Here is a 23,691-nt window from a genome sequence, read left to right on the forward strand (position 1 = left end):
ATGCAAACGTACCACGTTTGCAGGCGCCTTCGACTGTCAGCGCTTATCGTCCGTATGCATTTGCTCTCGCGCGATCAGTACGTGCGTGCAAACGGGCGACGCGATGAAACATCCGAGAAGCGACACTGTCGTGACAGCCGATCAGTGCTTTGTTTTGTTAAAATATTTCTCATTCCTCGTTCTTCCTTGTCCACAGCTTCGAAACTGCTACTCCTTACCATTCCCGAGTGACGACAATCGCCTCGTTTAATGCGATTTATAATTTAATCCAACGTGCGATGAAAGATTCAGAAGTTTACCCAAGAGCTCACCAACTTGTCTCCGAAGTACGAACTTCATATCTCTGTTACAAAAAAAGAAAAACGGTTTCGGCAAGAGACGTCGAGAAATATAACGCAGATTTCGTTTTAAGTGATTGAATCCACGAAGAAGAGTAAATAAAATCACAAGGTACGTTTTTTTTTAGTTGCATTTTTAGGATTATTTTACACTCCAATTTTACATTTTTCCCTAACAAAAATACAGCGTAGTAAAAGGTAGTTAATATAAATTAAGCAAGTTGCCAAAAAGCGACAATTGCCAAGTTGTTTAAAATTTTAAACATTTAAAAAAGTACATATATATATATTTAGTTTAATTACATATAAAAGAAGTATGAAGTATATTTTATATAGAACTTTGGTACAATGATATATTAGAGAAAATATTTATACGTACACGTGAAAAACTTAATATAATATTTATATTATAATTTTATACAAATTTTTTATTTTTGAATATGAAATAAAATTTTAATAATTTGTCTAGTGCTTTTAAAGCAAAATTAAATCTACGATTAATTTTGTATGAGTTTTTACTCTTTCGACTTCTCTCTCACACTGTTACTAGATATTTGTTACATATTGAAAATAAAACTACAAACTGAATGTAAACTGAAATAATTTATAGTAAAATGGATATACTGCCGAAGAACTTCTACGCATTATCCGAGCAGTGTTCTTTTGAAATTAAAGAAATAAAAAAAATGCCGATCAAAATTGACACGTCAATCGGCGAAGATCAAAACGAACACGTCACTAAGAGATATGTTCCCTGCCTCGATTTGGTTGACAGTTCGGCGTTAATGAATCAGAACAAAGCGTATGATGGAAATGAGAAGTTGCTTTTGCAAAACAAGGAGCAAAGCAAGGTGAACGACCACGTCAGAACAAACAGCGTAAATCGCCGTGTGATAGAGTTAAGCGACAGTGATTCCAAAATGATTCTGCGGCGTCATTTCGAAGAGATAGCAGAATGCGATGATTTAAATTCGCAAGGCAACGCAATGGATTATGAAAATATGGAGATTCTGCAAAAGTTACCGCCAGACACGATCGTGATACGACAGAAAACGAAGTCGGATTTGGAAGACAGCGATTACAAAGAGCTGACTGAAACTAATAGTAATAGCAGCAGCTCGACTTCCGGCGGTATGAATGTTAAAGTGAAAGAAATTTCACGAACTTTTAGAAACAAAGCGTAAGCAATATTTTTTTAATGTGTAAAAAAAATACTTATAAGTTTGCTACATTTTCTAAGTGTATCTGAATTAATTAAATAATTGCGTATAATATTCTTTGTTGAAAAGTTAATTTTAGATAATTTAATAATTTGACATTTTATACATATTTAATCTTTGTGCTACAATCAGAAAATTAATATTAATCTTTTTAAAATAGATAATTTGATGCTTTCAATATTTCTTATCGTTTTTGTTTTTATTTTTAGTTTTAAAACAATGGAAGTAAGACGAAATCCCGTGCGAGTGTCCAAAAAAAATATTGATAAGAGTTTTTCTCGGCCGAAGCAACGATTGTTGGCTAATAGCAAAAAAGAGTTTTATTCGCATTATGAGCTCAGGAAATGCATGAAACCGTTGACGATGCCGTACATGAACACTAGATCTGTTACACGAAAGATGTATACCGTAGGTGCAACTTATCAAGCACCTACTAAAAAGGATGAAATGGAGTGGAAAGAGTGGCCTGTGCATGGAATGCATGAGAGACCTGTCTACCATCCTCAAGTAAAATTATCTTTCTATAATATTGTTTATATATTTTTTAAATTATGTGTTTATTAAAATTGAATAAAAAAAGTTGATATTTTTACATAAATATAGGCTGGTTTAGCAGTGGAGTATTTAGGAAGATACTTTACCAGCCTCGATGGATTATCTTACTGCGAGATCATTAATGAGCCTGATGTCGAAGTAGTCTCCGTCGATCCCCACTGCGACAGTCGGGTCTCTTCGGCTGAAAGGAGACCAAAAGGAAAAGCAAAGATAAAAAGTAAACGTTGTTCAAACATCAAAAACGTTGATACCTTCACGGATAACAAGTCTTTTAAGACATTCATGCACGAAAGTCTTCATTGCGTGTTCGGCTATTGCTCGCAAGTTATGACGCCAGTTTACAAGCAAACTGTGGAAGAAACGATGACAAAGTTATCAATTTCTGCAGCTAAGGCAGGCTCTTCGAAATTACCGAAAGAGTCAACGAACGTTAAAAATGATGTGACGATTTCTACAGAAAGTGCCGCTAAGCTTGCAGAAGAAACAAAATTACTGGAGGCTTATGCGATCGCTATGTCTCAGAGCATTCAAAATAAAAGCACCGCCAGTAGCACGAGTAATAAAAAAATTGCCTCAACTTTTCCATCGTCTACAGCAACGTATTTACAAGAAGCGCAGAAACCGACTGCCGGGTCTAACAGTTTAAAGACGGCATCACAGAATGGAGGAACGATCAGGATGAATTTGAAACAGATTATTCAAGGTGCTCCAAATAGCTCCGTGATCTTATTAAAAAGCTCAACCGCGAAATCTTCAAGCGATGCTTGTACAGCAACATCGAAGAATGTATTTAACTCGGCTAAGTTGGAAGCTGCATCCAGAGATGAAACGCTGGTGGGAATGTCTTCAATCTACAAAAATCTAATTTTTACGAAGGAGTCGAAAAGCGATGAACCGTCAATAAACAACAACGTCAACACGTTAAAGAGGTATGCTATAAATACACCGGATTATACGACGAAGAAAGTTATCCTCGAGAATCAGTTGGATAACAAAAAGACTGTTCAGGTCGTGAAAGAGGCGTACGAGAGTAAAAATTTTGATCAAAAAGCGAAACTTAACAGAGAGTCAGACGGTAGGATACCCACGACAAGTTCCAGCAAAAGCTTGGCGTGGTGCGCCAATGAGACTTCAGATATTGCTAAAATCTTATCGGAATACAACAAAGGTACAAGGCGAAAGTTCACTGTGCAGAATGAGATTTATAGCGCAAGAGATACGAAGACAAGCTTGGCGAATTCGAACGTCAAAAGTTTGCCAAACAACTTATGGCAGAAAAATACTACGGTCAAAGACAATCAACAACTCGTGTCCAATTTAAGTAAGAGTTTTGATTTTCCACAAGGAAAATGGAAGAGGCTTCATTTGATGTTAGAAAAGACTAAAGACGGTCAGACCACCGCTGGTGGCAGTCAAAATACTTGGAAGAGCTCTTCGACATTAGACGATCACAAAACTCCTCAACAAGTAAACTTAGGTACGCTGAATTATGCAAGAAAGAGTTCGGTAGACTCTTGCAAGGATCTTAACAAACACGAAATTATCATGGTCAACGTAAAGCCGAAGGAAAATAAGTCGGAATATCCTAAAGATGAAACGGAAACTTCAAAGATAAGTTCATTGCACGATCTTCTGGAAAATACTGCGATCTTATATTGTGCCGCCAATGGGGTTCATCAAGACGATCTATCAAATTATATCGACACTCTCGACAGCAAGCAAAGCATTCAATGGCTGGAGTCTTACAATAATTCTGTCACGTAAAAAAAAAAGAAAAAAAAACTATTGAATTAAAGATAAAACAATATTTCGTTTATCTTATACGATACAGTTCGGTTTAAAGTTATATTCATTTATTAAAGAGGTTTTATTCAAAGATAATTTTATGGAAAGATTAGTTTTTTATATAACAAATTAATGTTTCTTTGGTTTATTTGATCGAAATAAATAACGTAGAAAGAATAGACAGAAAGAAATATTTAAAAGAATAAGATTCTAGTTGCATTAAATTTCTGAGCCGTTGTATTCTTTGTTAAACTATATTCTAAAAATTTCTTGTTGTTTTTATTAATTCTTGCGTGTATTTAAAGACGTTTAAAATAATGTTCCAGATATATTAACAAAATGTAGATACATTTAAAGGCAGATATGGCATTTTCTGCGACGAGCAGCGACGGCGGCTGGCGTACGTGACTTCCCCCTCTCTCGGCCGCCGAGTACGGAGGAAGAGTAGTGGGGCGCGCGTTACCAGTCCCCCTCAGTCATCGGTGATCGCTGCTACGCTACACATCTGCGCGCGCGCTTCGTGTAAGATTCAACGTACACCACGCCAAGATCACGTACGCTAGCCGCCGTCGCAGATCACGAATGCCATTCCTGACAGTGAGTGTACAATGCCATATAGATAGCACGAAGTATTCTTAACAATTTCAAGACGTTTCAGAAATCTTACGTTAATTTATATCAATGCTTTTTTTAACTGTTAGTTAAACTGTTAGTTAACTGGCCCACCGTCGAATAGGTAGGGCGCGCGCGTCAACGTGCAGAGCGCGCGCCTCCGTCTGCAAACGTGTGCATCGTCACTTACGAATTTTACGACTGATCTCAAGTGATTCAGAGCCGGCGCCGGCACGAGATCATTTCTATCAATTAACGATTTCTAATCGGTGATTACAGCGATCTATCGGTTATCCCGCGTACGTCAAATATCGAAGGTGACATGAACAGATACAGGCATATCCAAGTTTCGTCTCGCTAACCTATTCTCATCTCGTCGCGTGTGTCGACGTAATTCTAGAAACGAACCGAGCCGAGTTCGTCGATTGTTCGGTAGCAGGGCCGCGAAGTAATAATTTTGACGCGAGTGCCGGGATCGCGAAAGTGCCGTAGAGTCTCGCGCGGAAAGTCTAATCGATAATTAATTTGCGTGTAAATTCCGTAGTGGGATTGAGTGTCTTGTGCGCGGGAAAGGAAAATGGCATCCGGCACCCCGTCTGAGAGGAGGAGGAGGTCTTGGACAGACGTCGGGCATCAGCGGAGCAACGTTGGAGTAAGTGTCTTTTCTCTTTCCACTAGAATAAAAAATAACAATCTTTCCTGCTTATTTTATTTATTACTCAATTCATCAAGTTGACAATAATTCGAGATAATCAAAAGAGATGGTGATAAAGAATTTTAATAAAAGCCTGTTGCGCAAAGATCTTTTTAGAAAGCAGATAATTGTAATTCGTAATATTATCTCAATCAAAAAATATTAATATAAAGCATCAGAATAAATTTTTGTTGAAACGATAATTTATATGCTGGCCATTATTTTAATCCGAATCTTATATTTGTTTGTTACAGAATCGTCGCGATTACGTGGCTGTATATCTCCGCTCGTTGCGCATCGAACGGTGAGTCCAAAATTTCTTTCACCAAAGTAAACGAACCTACGAAGTTAAATTATATTTCGATACATTTTAAATTACGATAACAAGTAGCAGTGTAGTTTGAAAATAAACTACAGTTTGTAGACTCGTTAATTTTTATTTCGCGATTGAATTTTATTAGCAGACACTTTATATTCGCAGTTGTTCTGCAAACATTTTTTTTTTTTTTTAATTATTATAATTACACTTATTTGATATATGAGAATATACGTATAATATAGCTAAAGGTTTACTAATCGATTATTATTCGAAATGCAACTAAAAGTAAAAATAAAACGTGTTACAATTAAAAAGAAAAAAGTAAATTTAACGAAATTGTAAATTACACGCGCGGTATTTTATATCGCGCAGCTATTATCACTTCACATTTTACTATTTAAAAATTATTAAATAGTTACGCATACATATATGTGCGCGCATACATGCACGTATTATAAACGCACGTAAGTTCGTTTGACTTTACAAATATTATTCATATTAACGTCTACGTTAAAATTCTTTTTTTCTTAATTGTGATTAACGTCACGCCGCCGTTGATGCCGGCGAGTATTAAAAGGATATAAGTGATTAGAATTGCGGAATAAATGAGTGACAATGCCAGGATGTCGAAATTCCGTCGTCAGTCCCTGTCTTGCCTCCGCTTTCGGTGCGAATGTTTACGGGCGCTGTAAAATAATGAGAAAATCGTTAAATGCAAAAGCTGGTTCCGAGTCCGAATGGACTTTACATTAATTCCTTGATCGCGTTTACCTCTTCCTATCGGATTCAGACTCGCTGTTCTCGCTGGGCGTTTTATCTTCGGTCAGCTCCTCGCTTAGAGATTCGTTCTCGCTGTCGAACTTACGATTGGAACTTCTGTCGGAGTAATTGTCGCTTTTAGCCCTCGGCTTCCTATCGCTTTTTTCCGAGGACTTTCTGTCCTCCCGTCTTTTGTGCCTTTCGTCGGACGCGCCTCGTCTAGACTCTTCCCTACGCGACGACTTTTTCTTACCCTCGTGCTTGTGGGATTTGTCATGTTTGTTAGAGTTACGAGAGCTCGACGTCGAGTATCCAGTGTCTTGGCGATTTTTTCTAGAGAACGAATTATAAGTAGTTTGAAAATTAATTCTAGAAAGTTATAAGTTTTGATATTGAAGTATGAAAAGAAATGTTTGTTCTGAAACATTCATTTATGTAATTTTTTTTTTTTTATAATAGCAATAGATTAGAAGTAATAAAAATATGCCAACCGTTTGGAGCGAGCGATATGTTTCGGGGACGAATCGAACTTATCGATATCTTCTCCCGAGTCTTCGGTCTCGGTGTAATTTGCTTCTATATCCTTGTCACGTCGGTTCTTATGTCTATTGTCTCGCGAACTCCTCATTCTTACGTCTTTGTACATGTCACCTCGAGATATGATGCTGATATTTGAAACGTCTATTTTGTTATATTTCTTGTGCCGCTTGCTCTTGCTTTCGGTTTGCACTACGTAAAGCCGGTACAGTTGCAGCAGTATCACTAACGTGTTCTTGCATGTAAAGAATATGTTCATGTAACTAACTATCTGATAATGAATAATTAATATCAAGCGAAATGCTAGAAACGGTCCATCCTGCAAAATATTAATATACATAATATTTAACATTTATTCCAAGTTATTATTTCTAGAATTAATGAGAAATAGAGACAGAAAGATTTTGTTGAGTTTTAAATTGTCGTAGAAAAATATGCAAATATTAAAAAAAAAAATTCCTCGATATTTTAAATATATATTACTCGCGAACGTACTTGAAGGATCATATTTAGAGCGATTCCCCACACGTCGATGCTGCAGCAACTAGTTTCCGTTCGCACTTTCTTCCTGGCGATGCCGGAGGACAACCGCGATTTTCTCGACTTGGTAGCGGTCAACACAACCGTAAATTGCATCAGGGACCATGCCCAAATGCCTAAAGTTAAGTACACGAGCACAGGCTCCCTTGCTATTCTATCTTCCTTGAAAGAATCGAAAAACTCGATGATGTCAGCCGCGGTACCAATGTAGACTAGTAGCAGCTGGCTTAACTGATCTCGTGTCAAGTCACCCTTCGGCAACATCCACCGGCCGATTATTAAAATCAGCATTAAGAACTGCTCTATAAGGGTTACCCACGTTTCCGTAGAAATTTGTATATCCGGTAATCGGATGTCAACCTAAAAGATAGAAAACGTTTTTATAAAATATTAAAAAGAAAAGAAATTGCTAACGAAATCTTATAACAAGGATATAATTTTAACACGTACACCTAAAGCTTCCTCCAGATGCTTCAAATCACTAGCTGCCAGGTTAGATAAATCAAAATTCTCGGATATATTGAGGTTCGATCCGCGAGGTTTCAATCTTCTGTCCACTTTATCCAATTCTAATAACCAGATTGCAGGCACCACGCTACTCAGATATAAAAATACAGACGGGCAGAACCTAAAAACGTAACATAAATCGTATAATTAACCTCGATATTGACGAATAAAAATTAAATATCTGCGTCGTCACGTTTAAAATGGAAAAAAAGTTATCGATATTTCACTTCTCTCACAATTTTAATTTCTAATTCTCAAATCATATTTCATACCGTATATTTTATTAATAATTTTTTTTTAATTATTATATACTGTTCGCATTACGTGATTGCATAGTTCTTTTATATCGAGATCTTTGAGGGCGAATGTGTGACGGTATTTCGCGCCTACATCTAATTCGATTGATCGATGAGTCAGGTGAGCGGAATCGGGTCACGGGGTTTTTTTCTTTTTTTTGCAGAAGTCAATAATTTTTGATACAACCGCATACGTTCCGAACAAAGTGGATTCTAACTCTCCGGCTCACGTTACTAATGCTTCAATTTCCGTCTGTCAAATTGAGAGACGGTCTCACAACACACACGCCCTTTCCGAGAGATCCCTTTACAATAATCTTTGTAATGACATTACTGTATCTCATACATCATCGTTGCTATACGGAGGAATAATTTGTAATGTTTTATAGTTACGTTCTATATTCAATTAATAATTGTTACGTGTTAATTAAATGAATAATGTAACATCGAGTATTTAAAAAATTATTACATTTATAAACAAAATGCTACTAGTTGAATTTTTTTTTAAAGTATAGCTTAGTTTGCTCGTTGTATTTCTTGAAAAGTAATAGACGCTTAATTTTTTTTTTTTTTTTACATTAATTAATTTTATATAAAAATTTCTTGGGAATGTAATAACGTTTACTGAAAACTGACATACCATTTCCATTCTTGACTTTCTTTTATTGTGAGCGTGAAAACGCCTTCGAAAAACAGCAATACGATGGGACAGCTTAAGTACCAGAAGTACGGATTTTTTTTAAACGTAGTCACTTGCCAGATAGCGATAAAGCCGTGCGATGCGAATACTAGGCGCGTTATTATTGCCTTAATCGTTGCCAAAAACTTTGCCATTGCCGGACGATAACAGTTTTTTGCTTGCGACGCTTAATCTTTTAAATCTATAAATAAATCGCAGCTATAATCCATCACGTTATTCACACCAAATATACGTAACACATTAGCAACACTACCGGTAAAGTTTGTTTTATACATCTTTTTATCAAACTTATAAAGATATCGGAGATTCAACTCTTATTGTTGTAAATGAAATTTTTATTGCACGAGGTAGAAGTCGGAGAAGGCACAAACGTTCGAAGCGCAGTTCTCTAGAGAATAGTACGAACCATCTACCTTTTTTCGCGACGCGCACATGCGCCCGGTGGGTTATCCGAATTAGAAGGCACACTTGTATCTCGTCAGGCTCCCTTGTAAATTTTTTATTTCTGCAGTTTAAAATTATAAGAGAAAAAAAAAGAAAAGAAATGCGTACAACATATTTTAATTTTCTTCCAAAGTTTTTTTTTATATTAGTATTCAATATTATTTACAATATAGAAATAATTAATCGTAAACTTTAAATGTAACGTAACTATAGGTACATTACAGGTGATTATTAAAAATAAATTTATCAGGGAAATTAAGAGCAAGACATTTATTTTTTTTTTTTTTAGAATTTTTAATGTAATTTAGTAGAGTAACATTTATATTATCATGTGCTATACTGTACATGTAAAAAATTTTAAGAGAAGAAATATGATACAGAAGAAAGAAATGAAATTGTAGAGGCAAAATATAATATCGACGCGGGAAACAAAGCAAAGCTCAACGATATTTTTTATTAAGCGTTTAGACTTGCTATAGCTTGCTTCTACGTTGTTATATACTTCTATATACTTATATGTCGTATTTTATTATTTTCTCCTAAATTTCGCATTTTTATACTCTCGCATATGACATATTGAGAAATATTGTTGATATTCGGCACATTTATGTCTCTTCTTTTTTTATTCTGTTTGTTCATCTTGCTCTTAGTGAATATCACGTAAAGTCGATCGAATTGTATTATCAGCACTAATATATTCTTGCATGTAAAAAATATATTCGTATGGGTAATAATTCGATAATAACATATTAGTACCATTCGAAATATAAAGAACGGTCCGTCCTGCAAAAATTAAAATACATACATATATGTATACATTAATGTACATTTTTTTAATTTCTAAAGTCGAAACGGATAACGTAAACAGCTAAATAGTTAAAAAAAAAATTATAATAATAAATATATAACATTTTAAAGATATATTTTATATTATAGACATACTTGAAGTATTATGCTCAGAATGATTCTGCATACGTCAATATTACAGCAATTGACTTCCGTTTGAACATTTTCTTGGGAAACACTGTCGATCGATAGTCGAGATTTCTTTGAATTTGTAGTTGGCAGTACAATAACGAACTGCACAAGAGACAATGTCCAAATGCCCAAAGTCCAGTTTACAAGTTTGAGGTACTTCATCGTTTTATAGGCTTGTAAAGAATGAAACATTTCGGTGATATCAGCTGTGATACCAATGTAACTCAGCAACAACTGACTTAATTGATCTCGTGTCAAATAACCTTTCGGCAATAACCACCGACCAATTATTAGAATCAGCATTAACAACAATTCGAGAAAAGTTGCCACTTTTACTACTGCTTCGATAATTGAGCAATAAAATCTAAGGTTGTCTAGATAATCAAAATCATAGTCGTAAATCTAGAAATATAAGATAATTATTAATTAACTGTTAGCTTTTTATTATAAATATACACAGGAAGAGAGGGAGAGAAACCAAAAGAAAGAAAAATAAAAAAAGAATTAGTTATCAGATTCTTATTTTGAATATATCTCTTACTGTAATAAAAGTATATATAATTTAATAAATTTTATTTAAAATATTGAAAATAATACGTACAAATGAATCTTCTGAAGTCGTCACTGAATTATTAGTTGTCCCGTTGAATAATTCGAATTTGTCGGACAGTTGTTCGAGACTGTTTTCAGTTACCTTATACGACTTGAGACATTCTGACTGATAAATACTTATTTTTTGCCACTCGATCAACCAAATTGCAGGCACCACGCTACTTAGATATAAAAATATAGACGGACAGAACCTGAAAATATGACATTTATCGTTCAACAATTTCTTAAAGCCGTAAATAACGCTTTCGATAATTGATAATACCATTTCCATTCGTGATTTTTTTTTAGACAGCACGTGACAATACCCTCGAAAAACAGTAACAAGATAGGGCAACTTAAATACCACCTAAACCATTGTAGCCATTCATTTCCGGAACCCTCGAACTCCAACTCTTCAGCAAAATATATAAATAAAATTAAAGTGAAAGCGTGCAATACAAATAACAGGCGAGTTATTGTTGCCTTAATAAATGACCAGAGCTTATATATGCAAGTCAGACACTTCGCCATATCTGGTAATTAATAGTTCTTATATTACACACTTTACTTTCGATAAATAAGTTAATAAACAAAACTATAATTTTTCGTATAAAATATACACTTGTAGTCGCATCTAAAATTTGCTTTACACAATTTTACACATAAAACGTATATAGACGTATAATATTTGTCATTATAAATAAAACTTTGAACACATGTACGACGAAATAATCGGGAAAAATGCAACACACTCGAAACACAATTCTTTAAACTCTATAAAGAATAATACAAATTATCTGCCACTTTCGCAATGCGCGCATTTGCTAAGCTCGATTAAATGTTACACCCTTTCATATAATCGTTTCTTGTGCAATAAAAATTAATTAATTAATTAGCTTAGATTAATCAGTCGAAATTAAATACATTATCTTAATTGATATAAATAGAATAGACCGGGAGATTAATTTAATTAAATAATTTTTTTTTCTTGCATTTAATTACTTTAGAGAACTGCATGTATAATCACTTGATGGTTTTGCGTGCGAAATGACGTGGATAATTATACGGTTGTATTCTCAAAGGGAAATCTATACAGTGTAACGTGTATAAGAATCCATGCAACGATAGGTTTTCTTTCGTACATTAATCTTATTTCTGAAGCAGCAAGAATAAATAATTTTTACATCGTGCATTAAGGGCGTGGAGAACGTATTTAAAATTATATATTTATCTTTAGTTAAATCGTAATGTGTAGAACATATTTTAATGGTATGTTTTAATATCGATGAGAAGAACAACGAGATCTCCTTTTATGTATTCAGACTCACTTGCTCTTACGTTGTTATATACTTTTGTGTCGGTTTTTATCATTTTCTCGCGAATTTCTCGTTCTTCCGTATTCGCATACAACGTACTGAGAAATATTATTGATATTTATCACATCTATTTCGCTGAATTTCTTAGCTTTTTTGCTCTTACTCTTGACAAATAGTACACAAAGCCGATACAGTTGCAGCATTATTATCAATGTGTTCTTGCACATAAAGAATATGTTCATAAGGTAAATAACTTTGTAATAAAATATGAGTATTACGCGAAAAATCAGGAAGGGTCCGTCCTGCAAATATCAGACACATTATTAAGCACTTATCAAAATAAAATTAATTGCAAAACTTACTTAGAACGGAAAAAGGAATTCTTTTTGAATTGTTTTAAATTTAGGAAGTTATAATGTAACATGCGTTTCGCTGTTTTAAATAGAATAATTTACTATTATTTATTGCTGAAGAAACTTTATGCATGTGAATAACTAAAAGGTATTTCGGAAAAGTAACAAAAAATATCTCTGGCGTTTCTATCGCGTATTAATTATATGTTACAGTATAATTTGTATTATGTACGTACTTGAAGTATTATGCTCAGAGTGATTTCACATATATCCTCGTTGCAACAAGTGCTTTCCTTACGGGCTTTTTTTTCTAAAATACTGCTAGACGATACTTGCGATTTTTTCAACTTAATAGTAGTCGGCACAATCGTGAACTGCATTAAGGACCACGCCCAAATGCTTAAAGTACAGTATAAAAGTTTATCCTGGTTGTCGATGTCGTGATGGAAACAATCAAAGATCTCAATAATGTCAGCTGCGATACCAATGTAGACTAACAATAACTGACTTAATTGATCTCGTGTCAAATGGCCTTTCGGCAACATCCAGCGACCGATTATCAAAATTAGCATTAAAGACTGTTCGAATAAAGTACATTCCTGAAGCCACGCTTTTGAGCAAAGTTTTAAATCCCGAGGACTAATATCAACCTGGATAGTATAGAAAAAGCTTAAGTTAATTAATTTATAATTGCTGTTAAAAAGAAATTAAATTATAATAACATTGTAAGCTATTATTTTCGGTTTTAAATTAAAATGTGTGTTTAACTAAATATTTTTCAAATCAAGTTTAAAAAAGAAAAAAAATGAAAAAGCAATAAAATAACACGCACATTTGAATGTCTTAGGTACTCCTTTACTTCTGCAGTCATCATACTCCTTAATTTGGAGTATACGGTAAAGTTTGATGACTTTAATGCTTCACATTTCATTTGACTTTGTATCGTTTGCTCTTTAATTAACCAAACTGTAGACACCACACTACTGAGATATAAAAATACTGACGGGCAAAACCTATAAATTTAACGTTTGTTAATTTTTTTTTTTTAATATGTCTAAGTACGTATAAAAATAGTTGCACTAATTGATATACCATTTTAAGTGGTGATTTTTCGTCTTGGTGAGGGTGAAATAACCCTCGAAAAATAATAACAGAATAGGACTACACAAATACCAGAAATATAAATAATTGTTCTTAATTGCTATCACCCTCCATATAAAATAAGAAGCATGTAACGCAAATATCAAACGCGTTAAAATTGTCTTGATTGTTAGCGTGGGTATTGTCATAGCTGATAATTATAATTCGTATCGCACTTTTTTTATAAATAAATTAATAAACAAACTGTAATTTCTCGCGTTAAATTAAAAAAAAAAAAAAAAAAAAAAAAAATCGACACTACACGTACGGCGAAATAATTTGACAAAGTACAACATACGAAGCAGAATTGTTCACGGAATAACTCAAACTATTCACTTTTTTTCGCAACGCGCACGTCTGCCCATTCGTTTGTCCGGATTAAATAATGTAGTCTTCTCCGTAGATCCTGTTACGAGAATAATTAATTTAGCTGTTTAATTAATCTATTTAATTTCATTAAAAAGTCATCTTAATCAAATAGATTATATACTATATAGATTAACGTACTTAGATAGATTAAAGAATTTAAGTAATTAAATTTTATATTGTGTTTAGTTGCTTTGCAAAATTGTATAATTATACAGTTTAATTTTTAAAGGATCTGAAAAAAAAAAATATATATATAGTTTTAGATATCGCTTTGAAATAGTTAGCGTTAGGGTAAAAGAAAAATAAATTTTAATATTTTAAATATCTATATATTTAGAATTTGATACATATGCAATATCACTGTTTATTGCAGCTTTCGAATTCGTAACATTAAATGTTTTTATAATATCAAAAGCAGATATGTTAACCGTTTTATAATTTAATTACTCTTTTTCTTTTATATTGTAATATAATTTTTCATAGTTTACACTGTTTACATTGTCTACATAAAAAAATCTGCTGAGACATTACATAGACGATACTTAAAATATTCTCGTAGCCATAATCTTGAAATTTATGGCACAACCCTGATTTCTATTATGTGAATCAGCATTTATTGAACAACATTAAAATCTTTGCTAAATATGATTCGGCTTTTCCGTGGGCTTTGAATTTTAAACTAGCTTTTAAAAATAAGGTTTTAAACTTTGATAAATTCAAGAAAAAGGTCTCGAAAAAGTTTTAATTTCCATTAAATAAAGTTGAATCTTTAATACCATTTTTATTATTGTCTTGCCAAGACTTTGTACATGGTATAGAACAGATGTAGAAACAAAGGAAAGACATATCAGCAAATCTTTAATATATTTGCAGTAGTTCGATTTCGTTAAAATAACGTATAGTATAGATCGATGAATTATACTTTCTGTTTCTTTTATATGTTATTTTATATGACATGTTGCATAGGACTCCCTGTATAAGTTAACATTCATAATTCAATTAATCAAAAAATAAATCATAAGTATACATTTAGTGGATAAAAAGAATGTTCAAGAAAGATAAAATTGAATTTTTGATCATAAATTTTTGCAAATATCAGGGTTGCATCGTTCTTCTTACAATTGGCTACAGTAACAAAAAATACATAATAGAAAGAGAAAGAGAGCAAAGGAATAACAAAGCCTCTTCTTTGCTTTCCTGAATGTACGTGAACCCGATTGTGCTTAGAAAAAAAAATTACTTTAGCCTCAAATTATGGTGAGTCGAGGCTGATGTTGGAGGGATTGTTGGTGTACAAGAGGGAGTAGAGGTTTCGCCCATGATAGCGTTGGTAGAAGCGTTAGTAGAAGCGTTGATAGAAACGTTGGTAGAGGTGTTTGTAGAAGAATTGCTAGAAGAGTTGGTAGAAGCGCAGGTTTCGCTTTTGTAACGAATGTTGGTGTATTCTCTGCCTAACTGAAGTGATTTCTGAAATATAAAGATAGAAATTAATTAATACGATAAAATAAATTGTTCATAACGTTATACAATAATTTTAGTACCTGTTCCGCTTGCATTCGTTGAGATACAGTCTCAATGTAATGTAAAACAGCGAGGTATACAAATTTATATTGTGCTTCTGTCTGAACCATTCCCGATCTTCGCGTACGTACTCGCTGTACCGTGCGTTGAATATCAATTTCACAGTCCAATCCTAAAAATAAATCAAATGACGCGTCACGTATGTTATAATATAATTACAAAGTTAATTTTATTAATATTATTTTATAAGTTATAAAAGTAAAATATATTTAGCAGCTTTAATTATACAAAATACTGAATCGTTTGTTAGTTAATTTATAATGCACTCACCGTGATGTTTAATTTGATCTAAAATCATGTCAATAACGATAAATGTACCGGTTCGACCAATACCGGCACTACAATGGACAAGAATTGGACCTATGCTTGATTCATCTTGATCCTTCTGAGCCAAAGATGCCGCGATCGATTCTTGTCTAGCGTTTACATCGTGTAAAAAGTTTAGTACACAACCAGGATCTGATGGAACGCCATGATCAGGCCATGCCTATGAAATATATGTAAAATTATATATAGAAATTTATTTTTAAATTATAAAATTATATTATAGCATACAACTCTTTAGAAAGGATGTAATATTTAATAAATATACTTTTTATATAAATATATATATACAAATATATAAAGATATAAGAATAAAATATTACTGAAAATAGTAACATTATGTAGTATGTATATAAAAATATATATATATTAAATATACATTACCTGAAAATGGTAATGATAAATTCTTTTCGACTCAGAAAACTCTGGTTTGGTACCTTGTAAAAGAAATTCGCGCAAAGTATAATCAGCGGTCGAAGTTCGAGCTACAGCACGCACTTTCCACTCTCCAAATTCGCAAGTTTCTCCTTCTTCTGGCCAATAACGTGCGCATTTATTCTGTAAAAAAAAAAAAAGAAAATAATGTGCCGAAAGTTAACTTTCAACATTCACAATTCGTATACCTTTCCTCTCTCTATTTCTTTAGTAGTCATAACGATCACACGAGTATTCTCTTGATAAACCATATGCCAGAAATCTTGTATAGTGTTCTGAAGGCAACCTTGTGTAGCTATATAACATTTACCAAATGATGGATCATCACCACCACCACTACCGTCAACAGTAGTGCTCGTTTCATCACATTCTTTATTCTGCAAAATAATTTTATCACATTTTTAATGGCATTACGAATTCTTTTGAAAGACTAAATCAAAGATATAAATGAACATATGTTACCCTTATATAATTAGCATTAATATAATCAGCCCCGGGAGTATCAGAGTCCACATTTTTTAGTCGTACTCTAGTATGGTCAAACGGTAAAATATTTTTATAACGATTTTTGGCACGATTTTCTGGACGTAAACCTTCTTTTCTCAAAAACGTATGTCGGCATTCCTGCTGCTGCAGCGATTCGAACTCTTCCCAAAAACCAGCCTTTCCTTTACCACGACCCGCTCCATCTTCGTTACTTCCGTTAGTACCATTCCAACACAGCCAGCCATTGGAACAACCGTTTTCCTTGTGTAATTGTCTGACTCTGCTTTCGATACTACTAGCATTAATACGCGTTGCATTGAACGGTTGTCTGTAAATAATTAATAATGTTCATCAAGTAAATTTTCCATTGCACATTAAAAAAATTGAAAAATATGGGATAATAAATAAGATGTAATTTTAAGTAATTTTTTCAAATATAATTCAAAATTATTTTATATTTTTTTAAAGTAATTTTATATTTTTTTAAAGTAAACTACAGTAATATAAAATTCTTACCGAAGATGGACAACGCTCCCACTTGTTTCAACCATCGGATTTCGCTTATAATGTTCTATTAAATCACTAAGGCTATCAAACTTGTGACCACCACCCACGTCGTATTTGTTATCCTGTAATTATATAAAATATTAAAATTTAATTTATAAAATATTTTATGAGATCATTATGGATCACTTTACCATTGTTACAATTTATGTTTTGTAAATATCAAGTACTCCGTATAAAATATTATTATAACGCAGTCTAACCTGAGAACGTATCATAACATGCGTAACACGATCGTCAGTGCGTACTGACAGTACAAAATCACCAGGTTTGCTTTGAGACTCGCGGACTAAGAAAGATCCATTTTTTCCACGTTCCAACATTAATCGTTCCGCTTCTTTTGCCGACAAATGCCCGTGGAACCACCTTCAATTACATTTCCATACATATACTTTGCTATTCGTTGTAAATCATATATTTTAAGTAGCATCAAATAAGAAACATAAAGCGTTTTAAAAAGATAATTCAAATATGTTTCTCGCAGAATTGCGATCTATACCTTTCAGTTGTTGGATCGGCACAATTAAGTGGAAATCTAAGCTCGATAATTTCACCGTTCTTCTCGCGCAATTGTCCGCCGTTTTCCATGTAAAACTGCACCAATTCCGAAAGCGTGGCAAACTTTTCACCGCCATAAAGATCATAAAAGTCCCCTGCGTTTTTTATTTTAATGTGCGTCACTTCACCGTTCCGTCTGCAATGTTATATATTACGACATTTACAGTTTCAAGTTGATGATATTCGTATATAATAATATAGCTCAAACGCGATTCTATATTTACCTGACGGATAACGTAAAGTCGCCGGGATTAGAAGAACTTGGTCGCGCCAGAAACGAACTGTCAACTCCTCGTTCCATCAACAAACGCTCCGCCTCTAAACCCGTAATATTTGGGTGAAACCACCTGCAAACGAGAAATTATTTGCATCATTTGCGTAACACGAAACTGAAATTTACAATTCAATCGTCTACGAAAAAATATAAAAAAATAAAAAAAAACAAAACTTAAAAAAAAAAAAAAGACTAAACCAACGCTCATCAATAAGTTTTATTTCTTATTTATTTGAAAACATTACGGGCTCTTTTTGGCGACGCACGAAACCCTTGATCGGTGGCAATGAAAATTAGCCAGGATAAAGATCAATCATAAAATGCGGCCGACGGTGGCCGTTGTCGGTCGCAGGACCAGTCGGTGCGAGAACGAGGCGAGCGTCATACCAAAAATGGTAACAAGCACACGGGACGCCGCACCCTGCGACAGCCAGGTGGTGACGGCTCGCGGTTCCTCGACGCACTCGTTCGCTCATTCGCACGCGAAACGCGATCGGGACGCTCTTCGCTCGCGCATTAGCATACGCGTACGAGTACGCGAGCGACGGCCCGCAAGGTTGGCATCCGAGGCCGCGGGATTGCAGGTGAATCGTCATCTCGCGAGACCTTCGGGTCGCGCTTCGAATGCGCGCGTTGTCGGGGGGGCGAGCCTGCACGTCGACGCCGAGGTCTCGAATCGGTAGCCTCGCGAGGCAGCTTCGGCGTCTCACCTGCGAGAAACCATGCTGTAGATATTCGAGCGGCTCATAACAATTATCGGCAATTCACGGTGGCACGCTAAGGCGCACGCGGCCAGTCACAGAGTGGATACTGTGGATAGCAGAATAGTATGAACACTTCCATTACTTCCATAAGAAAAATTGAGCCGCATTTCCGCGCCATCTGGACGAATAGGATAGTTTTTTTGGAACTAAATTGGAGTCTTGCACGGCTAGGTCGTTCATCGGTAAAGTAGCGTCGGCGTAGATTATTATTTTATACGGTCTTTCAGGTTTATAAATAAATTAAAATTTTTCAACGCAAGTATATTGTGAAATATAAATTTATTATATAGCAAAACATTTTTTTTTACAATTTTTTTTATGTAATTTATTTAATCTTGGGGATACACAACACCCAGCTGCTTGCGCAATTCGTCTTCCAGCTTCGCCAGAAGTAAAGATGTTTCGTGAGATACCTTGGGGCTTTCCGTCAAGCCTAAAATTAAACGTTAAATATTTTACATTACAGTCACAATCGTAGCGTAAAATTAAAATCTTGCAAAAGGATCTATTTCTATATAAAAACATTGCAGTAATTTGATAGATAAAGTTAAAGCAACCGGCCCTAAGACTTATCTTTTGTATTTACCTTTAAGAATGCAATTGCGAGCTTCGACAGCTTCGTAAGATAGCCCAGCTGAATTTATGCAGTTGGTTTGATGCTTTACTTTGGGTAACGCGACATTCATTGTACCGCTCGGAAGCTCCAGAGTCGTTGGGCACCAAAAGAACGGTACCTTCATCGTACCTTTGGTGCCGCAAACGTATGCCTCATTCGGCAAATCGACTAGCGCGTGTGTCGTAATAGTTGCAGTGCGATTCCCCTTGTAGGTCAGAACGGCCGACATAGACACGTCGACGCCGTTTTCGTTCACGAACCCATTTGTTTTAATGCTTTCCGGCATTTCGTTGTTGTAAATTAGACAAGCGAATTGCAAGCAATAGACGCCGAGATCGAGAATCGTGCCACCACCCAGATCCTTTGAACTGTAAATTAATTATAATCAATTAATCTTACTTCATTTTTATACTCTGTTAATGTACTTCGTTTATATATATTATATATAATATTAAATTTATATATAATATTAAATAATCAATGATATTACGAACGTTATTCTCTCTTTCTCTGGCATTTTAAAACCGAAGGAGACATTCACTTGATGAATGTCACCTAAATTACCAGATGCAAGTTCTTTTCTGATTGTATCGTATAAGGGAAAGCAGCGGCTCCACACAGCTTCCATCAGGAATAGTTTTTTACTTTTGGCATAATTTATCAGTTCAGTGGTCTGCTTCAAGTTCATTGTCAACGGCTTCTCGCATAGAACATGTTTGTCGTGCTTCAGCATTAGCATCGCGATGTCCAAGTGTTGAGGATTCAGCGCGCCGATGTATACAATATCTTAAAACACAATGAACAAAATGTATAATAAACGTAAGCATACAAAATTTAACTGATAAAAGCGATAGGATACTTTACTAATTTCTTGATAAATGCCAGAGAAATTTTTAATGATTAATTATAATAATAAATACCGATTTCCTTGTCCAGAGCCAGTTTCGCGTAATCGTCGTAGGCCTTTTTAATTTCGTGTAGTTTCGCGAAACTTTTGGCACGCGACAAGTCCCGCGCCGCAACGGCAATAACATTGTGCTCATTCGCCGGCAAAGACCCCAATGCCGTTACAAAGTCATGAGAGATTTTTCCTGCACTGGCGATACCCCAACGTAGAACAGTCATCTAACAATAAGTCACAAAAGAAAATTAAGAACATTATTAACTTACACTTAGAAGATTCTATACTTTATAAAACTTGGATAAAGAAAATTATTTGATATCGAAGAATCTTAAAAAAGAACAATAGATTAATTATAAATTTAATTTTGACAAATTTTTTGACACCGCACAAATCCAAGAGACTCTAAAAGATTGTTTTAGTTATCAGCACGATGTTAATTAATAAAGTATTAAAAGTATTTCAATATATTCTTAATATATTTTTATTAATTCCGAATAAAAAAAGATTTCTTACGTTTGGAAGAACGATGTGGTTCTGGTAGCCTGGGACGTACTGGAGTGTACTAACCACTTTGCGAGTGAACGCCAGCTTTTTAATCTTGTTTATGACCTTGAACCGAAAACATCATATAGATTAAAAATGGTGAAAAATATTAGATTATCACACTTGTACGTTTCCACGCACAATTTGTTGTCATTTTATCGATATAATCTACTACTTATATAATATAGTGTAAATTTGTATAAGTTTTAATTAAAACACAATATCTAATATTTTATTTATAGAACTTAAAGCGATATAAAAGTCTTATATATGTGCAAGAATTATAACCAAATATGTAATAAGTGAAACAGGTATCAACATGGATTTTTAAAAAGGTAAAAAAGTAATAATTTATATAAATTTAATTTGTGCATTGCTAATCTGCTATGGTAATGACAAACAAGGTTTCCAGGAATTAAATTTAAATGTTAAATTATTAAAAATTTGTAATATTACTTTTAAATAAAATTTTGATAAAGTAACTATCTCTAATTTTCGATTGAAAAAATTTATAATAGAATTAAATTTTATTCCTCGAGTATTTAATCATTTATTAGCTTTTCACTTATTAAACTTTCACCATTTTTTTATAATTTTTGTATTATATCGAAATAAAATTTATTTTATACATAAAAATTTTTTTTTTTTAATTAATTTGAGTGAGGTAAATTATTATTACGTGAGAATAATTTAAGTTGCATATTTGGTTGTGAACATAGTTATATCTCTCAATGGCAATATTTTGCACAAAGCTCGGCCTTGCAACAATCCTTGAGGTATAGGCCCGAATACCCGCGAATCTGTCGAGTTATTTCTATTGTCACCTTCCAGCCAAACATGCCCATAAGGTACCTGCAAAAAAAAATTAATTAATTTGTACTATAAATATTTATGCTAAATAATTATTAAGTAATTAAGACTTATGCTATTCGATATGAAAAATTGAATCGTGTGCGTTCGTGAATTAGAAGCTTTAGAGAACTAAAATATATATAAAACTATAATTAAACTAAGGAATTGTCAAAAGATATATTTACTGTTGTTACAGTGAAATTGTCAGTTATCTTGTCCCCAGGTAGACCTACAATTCGCTTGCATATATTCTCCTTTGGATTATTAGGACATTTGGAAACAACAATATCTCCTTTCTCAAATCTTTGCAGCCTAATTGATATCCGTTCTAGAAGTAGTACGTCGTTGGTGTACAATGTAGGTTCCATAGATGGACCATCACACTGCAATTACATCAATTTTTCTACAGAACATAAATTAACTTTATAATTTTGTTTTTATTAGCAGCATCTTTGATACAAAGTGGTAGGAATTTTAACGTTACGAAACGAGATTTTTACTCTGCTCTTTACTCTTATTTTTTAAAAATTCGTAGCAAAGTGCTTCGAAACGTACAAAAGGTAAAAATATCTGGAGAAACAGAATCGCCAAATCGGTTCGCACGTCGCCGACAGTGAATTAAAATTACGTGAACAATCATGTTCTCACCACGGCAATGTCGCCGACGAACTTGTACATGCAGTACGTTACGCATGCCAATTCCACGGATCCTAGAATATACTTGGACAGGTTCCTCAGCATCGCGACTAAGCGTCGACAAAAAGGAGCTCGTTTTTCTCATTTGGTTTAACGGAGCTGCTCGCAAAAAAAATAGTACTTTATGTCAAAACGCGCATGACTCGTTAGTAGGCATTAGAAGATTTAGAAGACTAGCCGGGATGACCGGGATCCGGGATCCTTAGAACAGCACCTAGCCTAACTACATGCATGTGTGTGTGCACATAATTATACTATACCTAATGACCTACTCCATTCTCTAAAAGATAGACGCGTGGTAGTCTATCAGATGTTCGCCCCCATTCTTCGAGACCGGTTCCGGGTTCAGTATTCCAGCATTCCTTAAACGAGTATATAGTATAGGAAGCTTTAAGTCGTAAGAAATTAGCTAATTATATTAGATTGTTCTTTTGGAATTTTAATATAATTGGTCACTTTCTTATGACTTAAAACTTATTATACCTAAAAAACTTATTATACCTAATGTAGACCTAGCCTTAGATCAGTTTTACATGCATCCAACAACGACATTATCGGACGTGGCGATTGGCTAATAATTTATCCCGTAGCCAATCGCTGTATCCAACATTGTCGTCGGATATATGTAATACCAGCCTTAATCGGCGGCGCAATCGGGCGCCGTCGGCGAATTTCGAGTTTGCGCTCGGTTCGCTCGTGCTGCACGCTCCACGCTCTACGGCCGTGGCGCGTATGTGAATCTCGGTTTAGTTTGGTACTTTTGGCAGGTTACGATCGACGGTGCGCCCGTCCGAGAAGCAACTCGGCAAGAAGCGACCCGGTGAGCGGATATTAAAGGACACGGTATCGTGACAAGTGTCAAGGGCTTGCAGCAGCCCGGGAGCAGCGGCGGCGGCGGCGGTAGCGGCGGCGGCACGAGGGAGGAGACCGGACGGCGACGTCAACTACGACGAGGGCGACGCGCGCGCGCGCGCGCGCTACCAAGAGCGAAGGAGCGTCGAGGGCGGAGTGGTGACACGCGACGTGGTGCGTCCGTCCGCA

At 34.6% G+C, this 23,691-nt stretch overlaps 7 protein-coding genes across 8 annotated transcripts; 1 reads left to right on the forward strand and 6 right to left on the reverse strand.

The window, feature by feature from the left end:
• Positions 1-36: 36 nt before the first annotated feature.
• LOC139113401 (titin homolog) lies at positions 37-3,980 on the forward strand. Its single transcript, XM_070674550.1, has 4 exons — positions 37-450; positions 949-1,518; positions 1,768-2,065; positions 2,162-3,980. The coding sequence occupies exons 2-4, from the start codon at positions 953-955 to the stop codon at positions 3,875-3,877; spliced, it is 2,580 nt and encodes an 859-aa protein (XP_070530651.1). The 5' UTR covers positions 37-450; positions 949-952; the 3' UTR covers positions 3,878-3,980.
• A 1,979-nt stretch (positions 3,981-5,959) lies between these two features.
• On the reverse strand, positions 5,960-9,364 carry LOC139113423 (transmembrane protein 26). The gene is made up of 5 exons (XM_070674592.1): positions 8,803-9,364; positions 7,810-7,987; positions 7,315-7,719; positions 6,774-7,138; positions 5,960-6,615 (listed from the first exon to the last, which is right to left on the reverse strand). Exons 1-5 carry the CDS (start codon positions 8,994-8,996, stop codon positions 6,291-6,293), a joined length of 1,467 nt encoding a protein of 488 aa, XP_070530693.1. The 5' UTR covers positions 8,997-9,364; the 3' UTR covers positions 5,960-6,290.
• A 232-nt stretch (positions 9,365-9,596) lies between these two features.
• On the reverse strand, positions 9,597-11,415 carry LOC139113417 (transmembrane protein 26-like). The gene is made up of 4 exons (XM_070674583.1): positions 11,159-11,415; positions 10,886-11,087; positions 10,249-10,686; positions 9,597-10,089 (listed from the first exon to the last, which is right to left on the reverse strand). Exons 1-4 carry the CDS (start codon positions 11,404-11,406, stop codon positions 9,811-9,813), a joined length of 1,167 nt encoding a protein of 388 aa, XP_070530684.1. The 5' UTR covers positions 11,407-11,415; the 3' UTR covers positions 9,597-9,810.
• An 801-nt stretch (positions 11,416-12,216) lies between these two features.
• LOC139113419 (transmembrane protein 26-like) lies at positions 12,217-14,012 on the reverse strand. Its single transcript, XM_070674585.1, has 4 exons — positions 13,637-14,012; positions 13,377-13,557; positions 12,781-13,194; positions 12,217-12,493 (listed from the first exon to the last, which is right to left on the reverse strand). Exons 1-4 carry the CDS (start codon positions 13,831-13,833, stop codon positions 12,218-12,220), a joined length of 1,068 nt encoding a protein of 355 aa, XP_070530686.1. The 5' UTR covers positions 13,834-14,012; the 3' UTR covers position 12,217.
• A 348-nt stretch (positions 14,013-14,360) lies between these two features.
• Positions 14,361-19,136, reverse strand: LOC139113415 (tyrosine-protein phosphatase non-receptor type 11). Of its 2 annotated transcripts, none has more exons than XM_070674580.1 (11): positions 18,986-19,136; positions 18,226-18,348; positions 17,943-18,137; positions 17,647-17,809; positions 17,396-17,508; positions 16,856-17,207; positions 16,582-16,770; positions 16,343-16,516; positions 15,905-16,121; positions 15,595-15,746; positions 14,361-15,520 (listed from the first exon to the last, which is right to left on the reverse strand). In XM_070674580.1, exons 1-11 carry the CDS (start codon positions 19,021-19,023, stop codon positions 15,290-15,292), a joined length of 1,947 nt encoding a protein of 648 aa, XP_070530681.1. In that variant the 5' UTR covers positions 19,024-19,136; the 3' UTR covers positions 14,361-15,289. The 2 variants fall into 2 exon arrangements, with proteins under 2 accessions (XP_070530681.1, XP_070530682.1); XM_070674581.1 differs by lacking the exon at positions 18,986-19,136 and adding an exon at positions 18,521-18,644.
• Positions 19,137-19,301: 165 nt separating this feature from the next.
• Positions 19,302-21,168, reverse strand: LOC139113420 (trans-1,2-dihydrobenzene-1,2-diol dehydrogenase). The gene is made up of 5 exons (XM_070674586.1): positions 21,073-21,168; positions 20,576-20,780; positions 20,150-20,441; positions 19,626-20,023; positions 19,302-19,472 (listed from the first exon to the last, which is right to left on the reverse strand). The coding sequence occupies exons 2-5, from the start codon at positions 20,778-20,780 to the stop codon at positions 19,369-19,371; spliced, it is 999 nt and encodes a 332-aa protein (XP_070530687.1). The 5' UTR covers positions 21,073-21,168; the 3' UTR covers positions 19,302-19,368.
• A 498-nt stretch (positions 21,169-21,666) lies between these two features.
• LOC139113422 (mitochondrial inner membrane protease subunit 1) lies at positions 21,667-23,138 on the reverse strand. The gene is made up of 4 exons (XM_070674591.1): positions 22,911-23,138; positions 22,603-22,749; positions 22,140-22,337; positions 21,667-21,954 (listed from the first exon to the last, which is right to left on the reverse strand). The coding sequence occupies exons 2-4, from the start codon at positions 22,693-22,695 to the stop codon at positions 21,793-21,795; spliced, it is 453 nt and encodes a 150-aa protein (XP_070530692.1). The 5' UTR covers positions 22,696-22,749; positions 22,911-23,138; the 3' UTR covers positions 21,667-21,792.
• Positions 23,139-23,691: the final 553 nt, after the last annotated feature.

Source organism: Cardiocondyla obscurior, linkage group LG02 (genome assembly GCF_019399895.1).
Source record: "Cardiocondyla obscurior isolate alpha-2009 linkage group LG02, Cobs3.1, whole genome shotgun sequence".
Taxonomy (NCBI): domain Eukaryota; kingdom Metazoa; phylum Arthropoda; class Insecta; order Hymenoptera; family Formicidae; genus Cardiocondyla; species Cardiocondyla obscurior.

Bases quoted from the DNA above. Each gene is read 5' to 3' on its own strand.
- LOC139113419 (XM_070674585.1), bottom strand. From the start codon at position 13,833: ATGACAATACCCACGCTAACAATCAAGACAATTTTAACGCGTTTGATA. The intron at 13,195-13,376 runs GTGCGTGTTATT...TATACTATCCAG, and splicing joins AGTACCTAAGACATTCAAAT to GTTGATATTAGTCCTCGGGA. The intron at 12,494-12,780 runs GTACGTACATAA...TGATATTTGCAG, and splicing joins CTCTGAGCATAATACTTCAA to GACGGACCCTTCCTGATTTT.
- LOC139113417 (XM_070674583.1), bottom strand. From the start codon at position 11,406: ATGGCGAAGTGTCTGACTTGCATATATAAGCTCTGGTCATTTATTAAG. The intron at 10,687-10,885 runs GTACGTATTATT...TTATATTTCTAG, and splicing joins CGACTTCAGAAGATTCATTT to ATTTACGACTATGATTTTGA. The intron at 10,090-10,248 runs GTATGTCTATAA...TAATTTTTGCAG, and splicing joins TTCTGAGCATAATACTTCAA to GACGGACCGTTCTTTATATT.
- LOC139113422 (XM_070674591.1), bottom strand. From the start codon at position 22,695: ATGCTGAGGAACCTGTCCAAGTATATTCTAGGATCCGTGGAATTGGCA. The intron at 22,338-22,602 runs GTGAGAACATGA...ATGTAATTGCAG, and splicing joins TCGTCGGCGACATTGCCGTG to TGTGATGGTCCATCTATGGA. The intron at 21,955-22,139 runs GTAAATATATCT...TTTTTTTTGCAG, and splicing joins ACAATTTCACTGTAACAACA to GTACCTTATGGGCATGTTTG.
- LOC139113420 (XM_070674586.1), bottom strand. From the start codon at position 20,780: ATGACTGTTCTACGTTGGGGTATCGCCAGTGCAGGAAAAATCTCTCAT. The intron at 20,442-20,575 runs GTATTTATTATT...TTGTGTTTTAAG, and splicing joins GGCTCTGGACAAGGAAATCG to ATATTGTATACATCGGCGCG. The intron at 19,473-19,625 runs GTAAATACAAAA...GTTTAATTTTAG, and splicing joins TCGCAATTGCATTCTTAAAG to GCTTGACGGAAAGCCCCAAG.
- LOC139113415 (XM_070674580.1), bottom strand. From the start codon at position 19,023: ATGAGCCGCTCGAATATCTACAGCATGGTTTCTCGCAG. The intron at 17,810-17,942 runs GTATAGATCGCA...ATGTAATTGAAG, and splicing joins GCCGATCCAACAACTGAAAG to GTGGTTCCACGGGCATTTGT. The intron at 17,509-17,646 runs GTTAGACTGCGT...ATATAATTACAG, and splicing joins ATGTTATGATACGTTCTCAG to GATAACAAATACGACGTGGG.
- LOC139113401 (XM_070674550.1), top strand. From the start codon at position 953: ATGGATATACTGCCGAAGAACTTCTACGCATTATCCGAGCAGTGTTCT. The intron at 1,519-1,767 runs GTAAGCAATATT...TTTTATTTTTAG, and splicing joins CGAACTTTTAGAAACAAAGC to TTTTAAAACAATGGAAGTAA. The intron at 2,066-2,161 runs GTAAAATTATCT...ACATAAATATAG, and splicing joins GACCTGTCTACCATCCTCAA to GCTGGTTTAGCAGTGGAGTA.
- LOC139113423 (XM_070674592.1), bottom strand. From the start codon at position 8,996: ATGGCAAAGTTTTTGGCAACGATTAAGGCAATAATAACGCGCCTAGTA. The intron at 7,720-7,809 runs GTACGTGTTAAA...TCTATCTTTTAG, and splicing joins ATCTGGAGGAAGCTTTAGGT to GTTGACATCCGATTACCGGA. The intron at 6,616-6,773 runs GTTGGCATATTT...TTCGTTCTCTAG, and splicing joins CATATCGCTCGCTCCAAACG to AAAAAATCGCCAAGACACTG.